The 16,941-nt window shown below is 49.2% G+C and overlaps 1 protein-coding gene across 1 annotated transcript in view; it reads right to left on the bottom strand.

Moving 5' to 3' along the window:
- Positions 1-16,941, bottom strand: part of camk2b2 (calcium/calmodulin-dependent protein kinase (CaM kinase) II beta 2) — a 38,519-nt gene continuing 21,578 nt past the window's right edge. Inside the window, exons 12-21 of the mRNA XM_083929862.1 lie at positions 16,086-16,128; positions 15,861-15,932; positions 11,387-11,424; positions 6,605-6,673; positions 4,870-4,914; positions 4,261-4,309; positions 3,164-3,239; positions 2,589-2,683; positions 2,277-2,513; positions 1-1,294 (exon numbers count right to left, since the gene is read on the bottom strand). Of these exons, the coding sequence (XP_083785988.1) occupies positions 2,278-2,513; positions 2,589-2,683; positions 3,164-3,239; positions 4,261-4,309; positions 4,870-4,914; positions 6,605-6,673; positions 11,387-11,424; positions 15,861-15,932; positions 16,086-16,128 (723 nt within the window). The 3' untranslated portion in view covers positions 1-1,294; position 2,277. The remainder of the gene's footprint in view (positions 1,295-2,276; positions 2,514-2,588; positions 2,684-3,163; positions 3,240-4,260; positions 4,310-4,869; positions 4,915-6,604; positions 6,674-11,386; positions 11,425-15,860; positions 15,933-16,085; positions 16,129-16,941) is intronic.

The raw sequence follows: 16,941 nt of genomic DNA, 5'->3' as shown, positions 1-16,941 counted from the left end.
CACGGGGGTCACTGGAGTCAGGGCGGTTGCGTTAAAGGTAGAGGATCAGAACTGAAGGAGTAACAGAAGTGTGTGTGCTCCTCTTCCTCTTCCTCACACTCACACTGGAGCTGTGGAAGCGTGGGTTTGCACGTCAGCGCCCTCTGGAGGACGGAGGAACGTTTACACTCCAGGATTTTAACTTTATCTATTTTTCCACTTTAATGTTTTGATTTCAGGAGACAGGAAACAGCACAGGGATGCAAGTATTATTATTATTATTGTTATTATTACTTCTGTTATTGTTTTTGTTATTGTTATATTAATGTGAAACCGTAAAAGAGCCGTGATTTAAAAACTGATCTGGGTCCGGGGGTTTCTTTAAAAGGCATGTTCTGCTCCTGACGCTCTCCTGTGATCATAAATACTAAACCATCAAACCAACACAAAGACAGCTGATGCACTTACAAAGCCCAGAAACAGAGATTACAGCGTCAGTCCAGAGGAAATCAACAGAACGCACGATAACACCCGACTCAGCAAAGGTATTAACCTGGACTATCATGCACTTAAACATCATCTACAGCGTAATAGAAACTGGAAACGTACACAAACGGCGTGGTGCTATAATCTCACCCACTGTCGTAATCTCAGAATAGTTAGTTTGAGACGTTCAGGACACAGATTCAGTTAAAGGACGGGAACACGTGAGCATGCTGCGTGGGTTCACCGCGGGCTCAGGGTCGACTACGCTCCAGAGGAGGAGAGAAAGAACCCTCTGCAGAATAAACAGAACCACGCGTAGGATTACACACACCCACCGCGTCTCCCTCTGCGAGACTCGCGTGGGTTCGTCGGTTCGATTTCACACAGGCGGCCTTTTAGTCGTGCAGAGAAACAGCCACTGTAACGAGAACACGGGTGTTACGGGGGAGTCATGCTCGTCATACAAAAAGAGAAGGAGGTACCGGCGTGGAAAGGTTTAAAAGGACCATTAAGTGTACTGTACAGACGAGAGAGCACAACAATCAGACCGCAGCCATAGCAACACGAGGAGTAACGATGATTGGAGGAGAAAGGTGAATGGCGGCGCAGCGTCGGAGGCTGCGCAGGCTCGAGAGTTTGCTTGTGTTGGGGCTGGTGTGCGCCCTCTGCCGGAGCGTGGTCGGATGACGGCGTGGATCCGTCCGCGGTCGAGACGCAGAGAGGAGAGCGAGGAGGGTGGTGCAAACATCTTCAGACTCCCGGGCTCCATCCTCCTGCACCTCCCTCTCAGGTTATTCCTCCTCCGCTCCGCTCAGCCGCACTCACGTTCCTGAGGAAGAGACGAGAAGATGACAAAACTGGAACATGTTGCATCTGTTCTTGTCATTTAGCATCTTTTTGTGCTGGTTTTGCATCTATTTTTAGTCATTTAGCATCTTTTTGTGCTGGTTTTGCATCTATTTTTAGTCATTTAGCATCTTTTTGTGGTGGTTTTGCATCTATTTTAAGTCATTTAGCATCTTTTTGTGGTGGTTTTGCATCTATTTTAAGTCATTTTGCATCTTTTTGTGGTGGTTTTGCATCTATTTTTAGTCATTTAGCATCTTTTTGTGGTGGTTTTGCATCTATTTTAAGTCATTTTGCATCTTTTTGTGATGGTTTTGCATCTATTTTTAGTCATTTTGCATCTTTTTGAGGTGGTTTTGCATCTAATTTTAGTAATTTAGCATCTTTTTGTGCTGGTTTTGCATCTATTTTAAGTCATTTTGCATCTTTTTGTGGTGGTTTTGCATCTATTTTTAGTCATTTTGCATCTTTTTGTGGTGGTTTTGCATCTATTTTGAGTCATTTTGCATCTTTTTGTGGTGGTTTTGCAACTATTTTTAGTCATTTAGCATCTTTTTGTGGTGGTTTTGCATCTATTTTTAGTCATTTTGCATCTTTTAGTGGTAGTTTTGCATCTATTTTTAGTCATTTTACGTTTCTATATCACCATTCTTCTCCCTGTGGTAATTTTCTATCGATTTTTAATCATTTTGCATGTTTTTGTCATCATTTTCTGTCTCTTTGGGGTCATTTTGCATCCCTCTGTGCTCATGTTTGGTGGTTTTGTGATTATTTTGTGGGTTGTATTTATTGGCTGGTGCACTGCCTGTTATTTAACGTCTCCACCGTAAGACCCACAAAGTCTCTGCACCCTGAAATAGTCCGGCACATCCCCCCATTGTTGTTTTTAAACTTATATAATAAAAGAGATAAAAGCTGCATCTGCATCTGTGCTTCAGTTGTGCTGGTGGGCAGATCTTTCGTACCTCACGCCTGCAGCGGGGCGGCGGGCGCTCCTGAGCAGTGGAAGTGGACGTTCTGCCACCGGCTCTCCCTGCGGTGCCATACTCTGGTCTCCTCTGATTGGCTGGAGCGGGGCTGGCCCTGCCCGTCCACAAACTGCGTCAGGCGGATGTAGGCGATGCAGGCGGCGTCCTCCCCGATCATGTGCACGTGAGGGTTGAGGATGGTGGTGTGGATGGGTTTGCTGTTCTTGGAGAGGACTGACGGGAGAGAAGCGTTTAAATGCATTTATAATAAGTTATAAAAGATAAATATGAGTTCATCTGAAGTCTTACGGTTGTCAAAGTAAAACCGATGGAAGTCCATTCCCTCCACCAGATTTCCCAGCCCCTCCGGCTCAAACGAGGTCAGACCAGGGTCGCAGATCTTCCTGCGAGGACACAACGTCACATTAAACAACTGTTACATGTCGCATCTATTTTCAATCTTTTTGTGGTGGTTTTGCATCTTTTTGTGATGGTTTTGCATCTTTTTGTGATGGTTTTGCATCTTTTTGTGGTGGTTTTGCATCTATTTTTAGTCATTTTGCATCTTTTTGTGGCTGTTTTGCATCAGAATCCTCTAATTGAAGCCCCTGCTGTGACCTTTTCTCCAATGTGAACTTCTGTAAAAAACAAAAGTGACACATTCGGGTCTTTTTCTGTCTTTGAAACAGTAAAAGAGCCGTGATTTATAAACTATATCATGCAATTAAACACCATCTACAGCCTAATTGTCGTCAATCCACCACGATGAAACTGGAAACGTGCATAAACAGCGTGACACCATACTAAACACACCTGTATGTCAGTCAGATCAACGGCTCTGTTCATTTTCACAGCACACAAATGAAGAAGAAGAGGGGACTCACGCGTACGCCTCAAAGTCCCCGTTGTTGACGGCCTCGATGAGCTGCTCTGTGATCTTTATGATCTCCTGTTTGCGAGCTGCAGACAGGAAACAGTGTGATTGCATCCCGCGCCCCAGTTCCACCTCTCACACTCACACACGGCGAGGACGCACTCACCCAAGAGCTGGCTGCTCATCACGTCCTGCTGCTGCTGCTGCACACGTCAGAACTACTGTGACCCCTCGCCTGCATCACCCCCCCCCCTTTGTTTCAGTAATAATAATAATGTTTATAATAAAACGTGTCTCCCTGCTCCCTGTGCAGACGCCGCGTCCCTCTCTGCCTCCATCACATGCTGCCTGAGCTCATCACCCTATTCTTGTCCCAGCGCTTTAGATGAGATTTAGTGCGCGGCTCCGTCCTGACACTGAGAGGGAGGCTTAGCGCTGGGATTGACTCCCCTCCCTCCCTCCCTCTCTCTCTTTCTGTCTGACTTTATTCTATCCTGACTCTTTAACCTTCACATACGTGCTTCTGTCGTATTAAAGGATAGTTCTGATTCTTTTAAAGTGGGTTTAAGTGAAGGACCTGCAGGAGATGGCGGGCCCCTCGCCCTCCCAGTTTGGAGAAGCAGCTTCGAAGCCCCCAGACTCCATTTCTACAAAGTCCTTCAACCTCAGGGTCACGGGAGTGGATCTACTTCTACCCCCTAACCCTGACCCTGACACTACCCCCTAACCCTGACCCTGACACTACCCCCTAACCCTGACCCTGACACTACCCCCTAACCCTGACCCTAACACTACCCCCTAACCCTGACACTACCCCCTGACCCTGACCCTAACACTACCCCCTTAACCCTAACACTACCCCCTAACCCTGACCCTGACCCTACCCCCTAACCCTAACACCTCCCGCTGACCCTAACACCTCCCCCTGACCCTAACACTACCCCCTAACCCTGACCCTGACCCTAACACTACCCCCTAACCCTGACCCTAACACTATCCCCTAACCCAAACACTACCCCCTGACCCTGACCCTGACACTACCCCCTAACCCTGACCCAAACACTACCCCCTAACCCCGCTGAACGAACTGTAACGTAAAAAACAAACCTTTCACATCTTCATCCTCAATAGTGGTGTTGCTGCTGTCAGATGATTCCTGCAAGGTGCACACACAAAAATGTTGATTACCAAAACAATTAACACAGGTGCTTATACACACACACACACACACACACACACACAAATGCATGCACAATGACACACACTCAAGTTTCTGACACCGGATCTACAACAGGACTCTGAATCTGAACATTTTGCCAAAGACGGCGCACGGATACAGACACAGCTGTGCGCGCGGCTCAGTGACGCGGCCGCCTCGGTGCTCACGGACACACACTACACACGCTTTAGCCGCCGCTGCACGACGATGATGAGGGTTTAATCTGCTGACAGACACTGGAAACCCACTGAGCTCCGTGGATCTGAACACAGAGGGGCAGTATAACACAAGCAGACAGCTCTCACGCTCTCCGCAGCGCTCTCATGCACAAACACACAAGAGGACGCACACGGAGATAAAAGACACAAACACACAAATCCTGCTTTTGTCCGGCTATCACAGCTTCACCCACACGCATGGAGGAACGCAGTGAGGACGAGGTGAGGGGGGGAATAAAGAGATGGAGGGAGGGAGGGAGGGAGGGGAGGATGATGTACCTTGGTCCCATCTATTGGATTATGGATAACAGTAGTCTGAGGCTCCTGGAGGGAGAATGGAGAGAAAGAAAGAGGAGAACATGGGACGGGAAGTGAAGGCTTTTACGATGACAACGTGAGAGTTTGAGAAACAGAAGAGAGCAGGATGGAAAGATCAGAAAGAGTTCATGATGGAGGACGTTAACGATGGATCTGTGAACTCTCTCTCTCTCTCTCTCTCTCTCTCTCTCTCTCTCTCATATCAGTCGCTTTTGGTCCCATTTTATATAAAATACACATATAAAACATAACTTTTCTTTAATATCTCACTCTTACAGTGATAGATACAGGACTGAACAGAGTTTCCAAAGGATAAAAGTGATATTTTATATTTTTCTTGTTGTCATTAAATCCCGTAAATATGAAAATATGAAACTTGTGAAATGTCATGAAAAAAACACCTCACACGCTTCTTTCTTTGTCTTTACTGTTTTATTTTATTTCAACCCCTCACAGGAATAGTTTGAGATTTTAAGAAATATGCTTATTAAGCTGTTATGTTTCACTGTTGAGTATGGAGCTAGAGCTAGGAGACTGTTAGCTTAGCTTAGCTTGGCTTAGCTTAGCTTAGCTTAGCGTAAAGACTGGAAACAGGCAGAAGCAGCTTGTACGGCTCTGATAAACTTTTTATATTTCTGTTTTTTGTGCTGATTAACACAAACAAGATAAAATACTACGACTTTTAAGCTGAAAATACGACTTTTAGCCTGAAAATACTACGACTTTAGCCTCTAAATACTATGACTTTTAGCCTCTAACTACTACGACTTTTGCCTCTAAATACTACGACTTTAGCCTCTAAATACTACGACTTTTAGCCTCTAACTACTACGACTTTTGCCTCTAAATACTACGACTTTTAGCCTCTAACTACTACGACTTTTGCCTCTAAATACTACGACTTTTAGCCTCTAAATACTACGACTTTTAGCCTCTAACTACTACGACTTTTGCCTCTAAATACTACGACTTTTAGCCTCTAAATACTACGACTTTTTGTCTGAAAATACAACATTTAGCCTTAAATACTACGACTTTGAGCCTTTAAATAAAACGACTTTTAGTCTCTAAATACTACGACTTTTAGCCTGAAAATCCATCTTGAAAAACTACTTTTTGTCACTTTTAAAGATTTGATCCATATTTTAAAAGTAACTGAAGCTGTGCAACAAATGTAATGGAGTTAAAGCTACAATATTAATTTAATATAAGTATAAAGTTGCAGTAGTATTGTACCTCGAAAGGTGCAGTAAATGTACTTTGTTACACGTAACCTCTGGTTTACAGTGTCTTGGCTCTAAAGCTCCACCCTTAAAGGGACATTTCACCCATTTGAATGCAGGTCTGAGTCTCAGCAGTGGGGGACGTCTCTGCAGAACGGAGCATGTGGAGATCTGCAGAGTGACGTGAAGCAAACCTCCACCGCAGAGAAAGGCCAAACGGCGTCCATGTGACCAGACCTGGACTAAAATGTGTGAAGTGTCCCTTTAAACATGAGAGAGCTGTGGATATTTATACTTAACTCTTTCCCAGATTGTCAAACTGTTCATTGAAAAGCTGCGAGCCTTGAGTCGACACCACTACGATCCACCCTCCACACCCACGCTCCCTCTCTCCCTTTCTCTCTCACACACACACCTACACACTCTGCATTTGTGTAAAGAGCGGACGGACAGACGGACACAGAGCTGCATACCAGGGCAGCAGACGCGGCGTTGCCTTTGGGACTGGTGACTATGCTGTTTCTGGTGCTGTTAGTCTGGGGCTGTGCAGGGAAACACAAAGTGCTGCGTTAGTGCTGAGGAACAGCGGTGACAGGTGCCATCTGCTGGTTCCTCAGTGGGTGTGTTTGAAAAAGACAGACAGGTAAAAATAGCAGATGGAAGCAGAAGAAGAAGAAGTGCTCCGAAGATTAAAAAAGGAAAGGAGCGAGAGTGCACTCAGCAGAGAGCAGCGCGCTGAAAGGTTCCCCCACGTTTCCCACGACGGCATTAATTAGATTAAAAGCTTTTCCAGCCATTCATCATCTCTGACTGCGGTAAGAATCCAAATCAATGGCGGTCAGATGCTCCCGCTCATCTGGACGCTGTTCGGCAGACGGGAAGTTAAAGCGAGGACAGATGTGCACCTCTGCGACATCTGTCACATATGAGGAAACGAGCGTCACGTCCGTTTTTGTTGAGAGATCCTCACACACACGTGTTTTAATGTGAGCGAGCGACGACACACGCTCATGGTACTCACAACGGGCGCTAAAGACATCATGCTGAATACACACACACACACACACACACACACACACACACACACAGATGCAGGCACGCACACACACACACACACACACACACACACACCTGGTTTTATAGGGACTCACATGACCAACAACTCCTCTACTCTGCAACGGCATGCGCACACACACACACACACACACACACACACACACACACACACACACACACACACACACACACACACACACACACACACACACACACACACACACACACACACACACACACGAACACTGATGCGCACACACACACACACACACACACACACACACACTGATGCACACACAAATGCACACACACATACAGATGCAGACACACTGATGCACACGCACACACACACACATGCACACACACACACACACACACACACACACATATGCACACACACACACACACACACACACATAGACAGACACACGCACATGCACACACACACTGATGCACAGATGCACACACACACAGATACACGCACACACACACACACACATACACACACACACACACTGATGCACACACACAAACACAGACACACACAGATGCACACAGATGCACACAGATGCACACACACACACACACACACATACACATACACACACACACACACACACACACACAGGCACGATGAAGCTGTTTCATGCTCTCTTATTTTCTGCTCATTATTTAATCGATCACAGTTTTGGACTGAAGTCAAAAAGAGAAACTAAACTTATGGGGGAAGACGGGAAAGTGCAGCAGAGAGAAATGTCTTTGCAGATGTAACCGCCTGTGTGCGCGTGCTCATAAAACAGGAAGTGTGTGACACTCCCCCACCCCCACCTGTGGCGGTAAGCCACTGAAAAATAAAAAGGCACAAAATCAGCGTATTTTAGAGACGGAGGAGTTCAAACGGCCTTAAAACGCACGCCAACATGGCTACGCTTCTCCTTGAACGCTAAAATGACTTTGATCTTTACTTAGCTTGAACGGCTAATGCTAACGGCTAACGCTTATGGCTAATGCTAACTGTCAGTCAAACTCCTCTCAAAATGAGTGGTTCCCCTGTTTGATTCATCACTGACATGGAGGAGGCTGATCGCTGACACACTCCGCAACCAACCTGGCAACCCGACTGCTGGAGTTATTTTTTGTTGTTGCGACTACAATCTTGAGACACTAGATGGCGCTGTTCTGCTCATTCTCAAGATTCAACCATTAGCGCCACCGAAAAGTCTAAGGGCACAGAATCAGCCAGCGGATTTTAAAGCAGCGGATTTCCCCCTTTACGAGGTTTTTGCGGTGAGACTTCGCGTTTAGGAGTGAGACTATTTTTGTAAGTTTGGGTCCCGGGGAGAAACCGAACCAGCTCTGGGTCTCGAGCTGAAAACGTTTGGGGCACAAACAGAGGAACATCTGCACTTTCAGGGTCACGTGAATTAAAAAACAACTGCGGTTGCTATGGACGGGAGCATTGCTGTTCAAAAACGGGCGGTCTGCAGGGTTTTACCTCCACATCAGTGTCAGTGTCAGGAAACTGCTCTCTAACCACGACCATTATAAAACAATTAACCTGAACTGTGATCGCACTGAGCCGCTGCAGAGAAGAGGAGAGAGCAAACTCCCTGAAACACGAGTGGAAACGGGGATGAGGTAAATACAGAGAGAGGAGAGAGAGAGAGGGAGAGAGAGGAGGAGGGGGAGGGAGGGAGAGAGAGAGGAGGGAGGGAGGGAGAGAGAGAGGGAGGGAGGGAGGGAGGGAGAGAGAGAGGAGGGAGGGAGGGAGAGAGGAGGGAGGGAGAGAGAGAGAGAGAGGAGAGAGAGGAGGGAGGGAGAGGAGAGAGAGAGAGAGAGAAAGAGAGAGAGAGAGAGAGAGAGGAGGGAGGGAGAGGAGAGAGAGAGAGAGAGAGAGAGAGAGAGAGAGAGAGAAGGGAGGGAGGGGAGAGATGGAGAGAGAGAGGAGAGAGAGAGAGAGAGAGAGAGAGAGAGAGAGAGAGAGAGAGAGAGGGAGGGAGGGAGAGAGAGAGAGAGAGAGGAATAGCTCCGGGGTCGTGTGCTGGAGTGACGTCACGGTGCAGCAAAGGAGAAACTGTGATTACGTAACGACAGTTTATCATGAAATAATCTGAGATTAGCATCGGGAGAGAGGGGAGAGACGGAGAGAGGGAGAGAGGGAGAGAGGAAGAGAGGAAAGAGAGGGAGAGAGGGAGAGAGGCTGAGAGGGAGAGAGGGAGAGAGGGAGAGAGGAAGAGGAGGAAGAGAGAGAGAGAGAGAGAGAGAGAGAGGGAGAGAGGGAGAGAGGAGAGGAGGAAGAGGAGGAAGAGAGAGAGAGGGAGGGGGAGGAGGAGAGAGAGGGAGAGAGGGGAGAGGAGGAGAGGGAGAGAGGGAGAGGGGAGAGAGGGAGAGAGGGAGAGAGGAGAACAGGAAGGTATCCATCAAAAACCAGAGGAAGTGACAGGATTCAGCCTTCAAAATAAAAGTGTCAGGTGCTTTGGTAAAGGCCGACGTTAAAAAGTTGCACTTTTACATTTGAACCTGCACAAAAGAGTGTTTTCCACGTGGTTATTTCATATCCACTATGTAGAGGAACGTGAAATTCAGAGTTTCTTCTAGTCAGACATAGTTCTATGGTAAGGGCGTCCTTGTACCTTTTCTTAGCTGACATTAGCTGAACTCCAGCCTTCCTAGGGTATGACGTGCCAGGAACCTTCAAAATAAAGTTCCCCTACCCGGTTGCGTCCGTTCCTCCAGGCACGAGGGGGGCATACTTGCTCCCACACACCTGGGGGCGCCATTCTCTGGACACAACCAGGTCTGGGAACTTTATTTTGAAGTTTCCCCGGCCCTGTTTTCATGAAACACGTCACACCCGTAAGAAAACAGCAGCAGTGAGGAAGGCTGGAGTCCTGTCAGGATCCCTGTGCTGTCAGGATCTCTGTCCTGTCAGGATCCCTGTCCTGTCAGGATCCCAGTCCTGTCAGGATCTCTGTCCTGTCAGGAACCCTGTCCTGTCAGGATCCCTGGTCATGTCAGGATACCGGTCCTGTCAGGATCCCTGTCCTGTCAGGATCCAAGTCCTGTCAGGAACCCGGTCCTGTCAGGAACCCGGTCCTGTCAGGATCCCAGTCCTGTCAGGATCCCTGTCATGTCAGGATCCCTGTCCTGTCAGGATCCCTGTCATGTCAGGATCCCTGTCCCTGTCAGGATCCCTGTCCTGTCAGGATCCCTGTCCTGTCAGGATCCCTGTCCTGTCAGGATCCCTGTCCTGTCAGGATCTCTGTCCTGTCAGGATCCAAGGCCTGTCAGGATCCCAGTCCTGTCAGGATCCCTGTCATGTCAGGATCCCTGTCCTGTCAGGATCCCTGTCCTGTCAGGATCCCTGTCCTGTCAGGATCCCTGTCCTGTCAGGATCTCTGTCCTGTCAGGATCCAAGGCCTGTCAGGATCCCTGTCATGTCAGGATCCCTGTGCTGTTAGGAACCCTGTCCTGTCAGGATCCAAGTCCTGTCAGGATCCAAGTCCTGTCAGGATCCAAGTCCTGTCAGGATCCAAGTCCTGTCAGGATCCAAGTCCTGTCAGGATCCCTGTCCACACACTTGTGGCATGGGTGTCAAAGTGATCCAGTAAAGAGTTGCTGTGGGCTGCGAGTCAGGTGTGTTTTTGCTTTGGTTGGAATCAAAACCTGCAGCCACAGCGACTCTTTACTGGATCACTTTGACACACCTACCCATGCATTATGGCGACGCTAGTGACAGACCCATACGTCGGCCGGCCGTATTACCCGCTGATATTTGCGTTTTTTACGTGTCCACTTGCGGCTGCTGCGTTTCTTCCCGTCAGTATTTACAGACAGCGACCACAGGCAGCTCTGTGACCCTGGAGACGCCTTTTTAAGTTCAATAAATGATCATTTCACTCGTAACGTTTGTTCTCATCATTGTGTCATTTTTATGATGCAAACTGAGGGAGTAAAAGTCGTATCGGCCTCAGTCTGTATCGGTCATCGGCCCTAAAGAATCCATATCGGTCGATCTCTACGTTGCGCTGTCCCTTTAAGGCCAAAAACAAGCTTTGATGGGAATATTTATGGCATAATAAAAGTAGCTCTGAGCCTGAAGGGCGTCCGGACAGAAGAAGAAGAAGAAGGACGTGAGGAGGAAAACGAGGCGGACGGGAACAAGCAGAAGAAGAAGAAGAGACGAGCGGCTCACTTACCTTGACATCCGCCTTCTTGTTGAGGAGACTCTTGGCTGCTGCGGAGAGGCAGAAGGACACACCCTCAGATGGAAGAGTACACATCATACACCTTCAGATGACCACAGCGCTCTGAATGTGCTCGCTCACACGCAGCTGCAGACGCACGCTGATGCACGCTCATGCATGGGCCGGGGGTAAACGAGAGACACAGCTCCTCGATAGAAACAAGGCATGCACAACACAGACAGAGTGACAGCGCTCGCCTCTCCACGTGTCCTCCCCCCGTCTCCACCCTCGGACAGAGTTCATCCCTCCCTCCGCAAAGAGAAAACCCTCCCTCTGTCCCGTGAAAAGACATTAAAATCCCAACCAATAAACACACACATTCAAAAAAAGCTCCATCCAACTGGCACGTCCCAACCCTGATCCAGCGGCCAAAGCATTAAGAGAGGGGGTGGGTGAGGTGAGGGGGGAGTCAAACTAATTCTCCATATAATCCAAACACACACACACACATATGACGGGGGAGATTAGGAGTGAAAGCATGCGGGGAAAGTGGAGATGCAGGTGTGTGATAATGGCTTTGTTAATCTGTAGAGTGGAGTAAAGAACACGGGAGGGTAAAAATAAACACGCGGACGACGTAAAGTGCTGCGGTGCACTCACGATCAAAGAGGATTTCATTATTCAGAGGACTTTTATTTTGAAAAACCAACCCGCTAGAATGCAACACTGACTGCGGTGAAGTTGGGGGAAGTTTCTAATAATTTCAAACACTTTTACTAAACTCCCTCATAGAAATCCAGGAGAGTGGCTAACAGCCGGACGAATCCAGGAGAGTGGCTAACAGCCGGACGTGGCTAACAGTGGTTAGCTCGGGGCAGCACGGTGAAGGCATTCAAAGGTCTTTTTTAACCACTAATGCTGCTGAAAATAACAGCAAACCTCTGCAGCAGCATGAGAAGAGTCCCTACACACACAACAAAGCACCAATGGGCTCCTTCCACTGTAATGGACTTTACTATAAGAGGAGCTGGTACAGGGGCCAGTAGGTAAGGTAAGAGGGAGAGAGGGAGAGAGGGAGAGAGGAAGAGAGGAGAGAGGACAGAGGGAGAGAGGAAGAGAGGAAGAGAGGAAGAGGAGGACAGAGGGAGAGAGGGAGAGGAGGACAGAGGGAGGAGAGGGAGAGGAGGACAGAGGGAGAAGAGGAAGAGGAGGACAGAGGAGAGAGGAAGAGGAGGCAGAGGAAGAGAGGGAGAGAGGAAGAGGAGGACAGAGGGAGAGAGGAAGAGGAAGAGGAGGACAGAGGGAGAGAGGAAGAGGAGGACAGAGGAAGAGAGGAAGAGGAGGACAGAGGGAGAGAGGAAGAGGAGGACAGAGGGAGAGAGGGAGAGAGGGGAGAGAGGGAGAGGAGGACAGAGAGAGAGAGGAAGAGGAGGACAGAGGGAGAGAGGAAGAGGAGGACAGAGGGAGAGAGGAAGAGGAGGGCAGAGGGAAGAGAGGGAAGAGGGGGGACAGAGGGAGAGAGGAAGAGGAAGGACAGAGGAAGAGAGGGAGAGAGGAAGAGGAGGACAGAGGGAGAGAGGAAGAGGAGGACAGAGGAGAGAGGAAGAGAGGAGAGAGGAGAGAGGAAGAGGAGGAGAGAGGGAGAGAGGGAGAGGGAAGAGACAGGGAAGAGAGGAAGAGAGGAGAGGAGGAGAGAGGGAGAGAGGGAGAGGAGGACAGGGAAGAGAGGAAGAGGAGGACAGAGGGAGAGAGGGAGAGAGGAAGAGGAGGACAGAGGGAGAGAGGAAGAGAGGGAGAGAGGACAGAGGGAGAGAGGAAGAGAGGGAGAGAGGGAGAGAGGAAGAGAGGGAGAGAGGGCAGAGGAAGAGAGGGAGAGAGGGAGAGAGGAAGAGGAGGACAGAGGGAGAGAGGAAGAGGAGGACAGAGGGAGAGAGGGAGAGGAGGACAGAGGGAGAGAGGGAGAGGAGGACAGAGGGAGAGAGAAAGAGAGGAAGAGGAGGGCATGGAAGAGAGGGAGAGAGGAAGAGGAGGAGAGAGGGAGAGAGGGAGAGAGGAAGAGGAGGACAGAGGAAGAGGAGGGCAGAGGAAGAGGAGGACAGAGGGAGAGAGGAAGAGGAGGACAGAGGGAGAGAGGGAGAGAGGAAGAGGAGGACAGAGGGAGAGAGGAAGAGGAGGACAGAGGAAGAGAGGAAGAGGAGGAAGAGAGGGAGAGAGGGAGAGAGGAAGAGGAGGACAGAGGGAGAGGCAGTTATTTTGTCGACGTCTATATTGAAATAACTGTGAGAATAATCACTGATTGTTGTAATTATTGCACCAAAGAAGTGGAAAAAAGGACATTTAAGGGTTTACTGCATCGTTTTCTGCACACACACACACACACACACACACACACACACGGACACACACACACACACACACACTGAGCTGCATGCGATTCTCCTCCTAATTCCCCGGAGGGCACGGCGTGAGCGTGTTGCACAACAGAGACGCTGTGACCCGTGACAGGCACAGAGATCCGAGCAGTAACGCGGCGACGGGAGAGGAGGCTGCTTACCTTGGCAAACGATCCAGAAGCATTAGAGAGAGAGAGAGAGAGAGAGAGAGAGAGAGAGAGGGAGGGAAGAGATTTGGGAGGAAGGGATTAAAACGAGCGCAGGGATGGAAGCGGCGTGTGGCGTTGTGACTCCGTTTAATCACGGGTCCAGTGAGAGGAAAGGATGTGAGGTTTGAAGAGAGGACGGGTCAGAGAGGGTGAGAACAACAGACGAGTGTTGCATCACACACTCGGGTGAGAGGAAGAGAGGAAGAGGAAGAGAGGGAGAGAGGAAGAGGAGGACAGAGGGAGAGAGGGAGAGGAGGACAGAGGGAGAGAGGAAGAGAGGGACAGAGGGAGAGAGGAAGAGGAGGAGAGGGAGAGAGGTAGAGAGGAAGAGAGGAAGAGAGGGAGAGGAGGAGAGAGGAAGAGGAGGACAGAGGGAGAGAGGAAGAGAGGAAGAGAGGGAGAGGAGGAGAGAGGAAGAGGAGGACAGAGGGAGAGAGGTAGAGAGGAAGAGAGGAAGAGAGGGAGAGGAGGAGAGAGGAAGAGGAGGACAGAGGGAGAGAGGAAGAGAGGAAGAGAGGGAGAGGAGGAGAGAGGAAGAGGAGGACAGAGGGAGAGAGGGAGAGGAGGACAGAGGGAGAGGAGGACAGAGGGAGAGAGGGAGAGAGGAAGAGAGGGAGAGAGGAAGAGGAGGACAGAGGAAGAGAGGAAGAGGAGGACAGAGGAAGAGAGGAAGAGGAGGACAGAGGAAGAGAGGAAGAGGAAGACAGAGGGAGAGAGGAAGAGGAGGAAGAGGAGGACAGAGGGAGAGAGGAAGAGAGGAAGAGGAGGACAGAGGGAGAGAGGAAGAGGAGGACAGAGGGAGAGAGGGAGAGAGGAAGAGGAGCACAGAGGGAGAGAGGAAGAGGAGGACAGAGGGAGAGAGGAAGAGGAGGACAGAGGGAGAGAGGAAGAGAGGAAGAGGAGGACAGAGGGAGAGAGGAAGAGGAAGAGGGAGAGAGGAAGAGAGGGAGAGAGGAAGAGGAGGACAGAGGGAGAGAGGAAGAGGAGGACAGAGGGAGAGAGGAAGAGGAGGAGAGGGAGAGAGGGAGAGGAGGACAGAGGGAGAGAGGAAGAGAGGAAGAGGAGGACAGAGGGAGAGAGGAAGAGGAGGACAGAGGGAGAGAGGAAGAGGAGGAGGGAGAGAGGAAGAAAGGGAGAGGAGGACAGAGGGAGAGAGGAAGAGAGGGAGAGAGGGAGAGAGGGAGGAAGGAAGAGGAGGACAGAGGGAGAGAGGAAGAGAGGAAAGAGGAGGAGAGGAAGAGAGGAAGAGGAGGACAGAGGGAGAGAGGGAGAGAGGAAGAGAGGGAGAGAGGGAGAGAGGAAGAGAGGAAGAGGAGGAGAGAGGAAGAGAGGGAGAGAGGGAGAGAGGAAGAGAGGAAGAGGAGGAGAGAGGAAGAGAGGGAGAGAGGAAGAGAGGAAGAGGAGGAGAGAGGAAGAGAGGAAGAGGAGGACAGAGGGAAAGAGGAAGAGGACAGAGGAAGAGAGGAAGAGAGGAAGAGGAGGACAAAGGAGAGAGGAAGAAAAGAAGACCAAAAAAGGGCATGTATGTGACGTTGGGAGGAGGGGCGTACGTCCATCTGGCTGACGTTTACCTCCGAGGAGAAGTGAGGGCCAGAGGCTAGCTGTCACTCAAGAGGCCACGCCCCTAATTATTCATACACTTTAACCTCCAATAAAATAAAAACTAGCCCCTCCCCCTCAGTGTTGTCATGGAGATATGAGCTAAACACACAGACTAGAATGTTCTTTTGTCCTTAAACAGGTTTAATGATGCTGTGTAAACGGCCTGTTTAACATGAAACCTGCCCCTAGTGGACACTCAGAGAACTGACGCTGACCGAGCTTCCTGATTGGATCAGACAGGAAGCTGTGGGCGGGGCTTAGGCTCAGCTCAGGTGAGTTTACCTTGCTCCACAATGCCGGCGGTGGTTCCAGGCACGTTGCTGACGGACGCCGGCGCCGTAGTCTGTCGACCCACTGGAACACAGAGAGGAAGAAGCCTGTTTGTGTGTGTGTGTGTGTGTGTGTGTGTGTGTGTGTGTGTGTGTGTGTGTGTGTGTGTGTGTGTGTGTGTGTGTGTGTGTGTGTGCCATCCTGTTCCCTCGACTCTGTTCATCGCGCTTCACTCACCAGAGAAGTTCCTGGAGACGAGCATGGTCGTCAAAATGGCGCCCTGAGGAGGAGGAGGAGGAGGAGACGGTTAAGTTAAGACCACTAAAGGAGACGGTTAAGTTTAGACGACTAAAGGAGACGGTTAAGTTTAGACGACTAAAGGAGACGGTTAAGTTTAGACGACTAAAGGAGACGGTTAAGTTTAGACGACTAAAGGAGACGGTTAAGTTCAGACGACTAAAGGTGACGGTTAAGTTTAGACGACTAAAGGAGACGGTTAAGTTTAGACGACTAAAGGTGACGGTTAAGTTTAGACGACTAAAGGAGATGGTTAAGTTTAGAAGACTAAAGGTGACGGTTAAGTTTAGACGACTAAAGGAGACGGTTAAGTTTAGACGACTAAAGGAGACGGTTAAGTTTAGTCGACTAAAGGAGACGGTTAAGTTTAGAAGACTAAAGGTGACGGTTAAGTTTAGAAGACTAAAGGTGACGGTTAAGTTTAGTCTCTAAAGGAGACGGTTAAGTTTAGACACTAAAGGAGACGGTTAAGTTTAGACGACTAAAGGAGACGGTTAAGTTTAGACGACTGAAGGAGACGGTTAAGTTTAGACACTAAAGGAGACGGTTAAGTTTAGTCTCTAAAGGAGACGGTTAAGTTTAGACACTAAAGGTGACGGTTAAGTTTAGTCTCTAAAGGAGACGGTTAAGTTTAGACACTAAAGGAGACGGTTAAGTTTAGTCTCTAAAGGAGACGGTTAAGTTTAGACGACTAAAGGAGACGGTTAAGTTTAGACACTAAAGGAGACGGTTAAGTTTAGTCACTAAAGGAGACGGTTAAGTTTAGACACTAAAGGAGACGGTTAAGTTTAGTCGA

This window comes from Echiichthys vipera (assembly GCF_963691815.1).
Source record: "Echiichthys vipera genome assembly, chromosome: 16".
Taxonomy (NCBI): domain Eukaryota; kingdom Metazoa; phylum Chordata; class Actinopteri; order Perciformes; family Trachinidae; genus Echiichthys; species Echiichthys vipera.
Note: the sequence above shows the minus strand (reverse complement) of the source record. Positions and strands in the feature narration are given on the sequence as shown.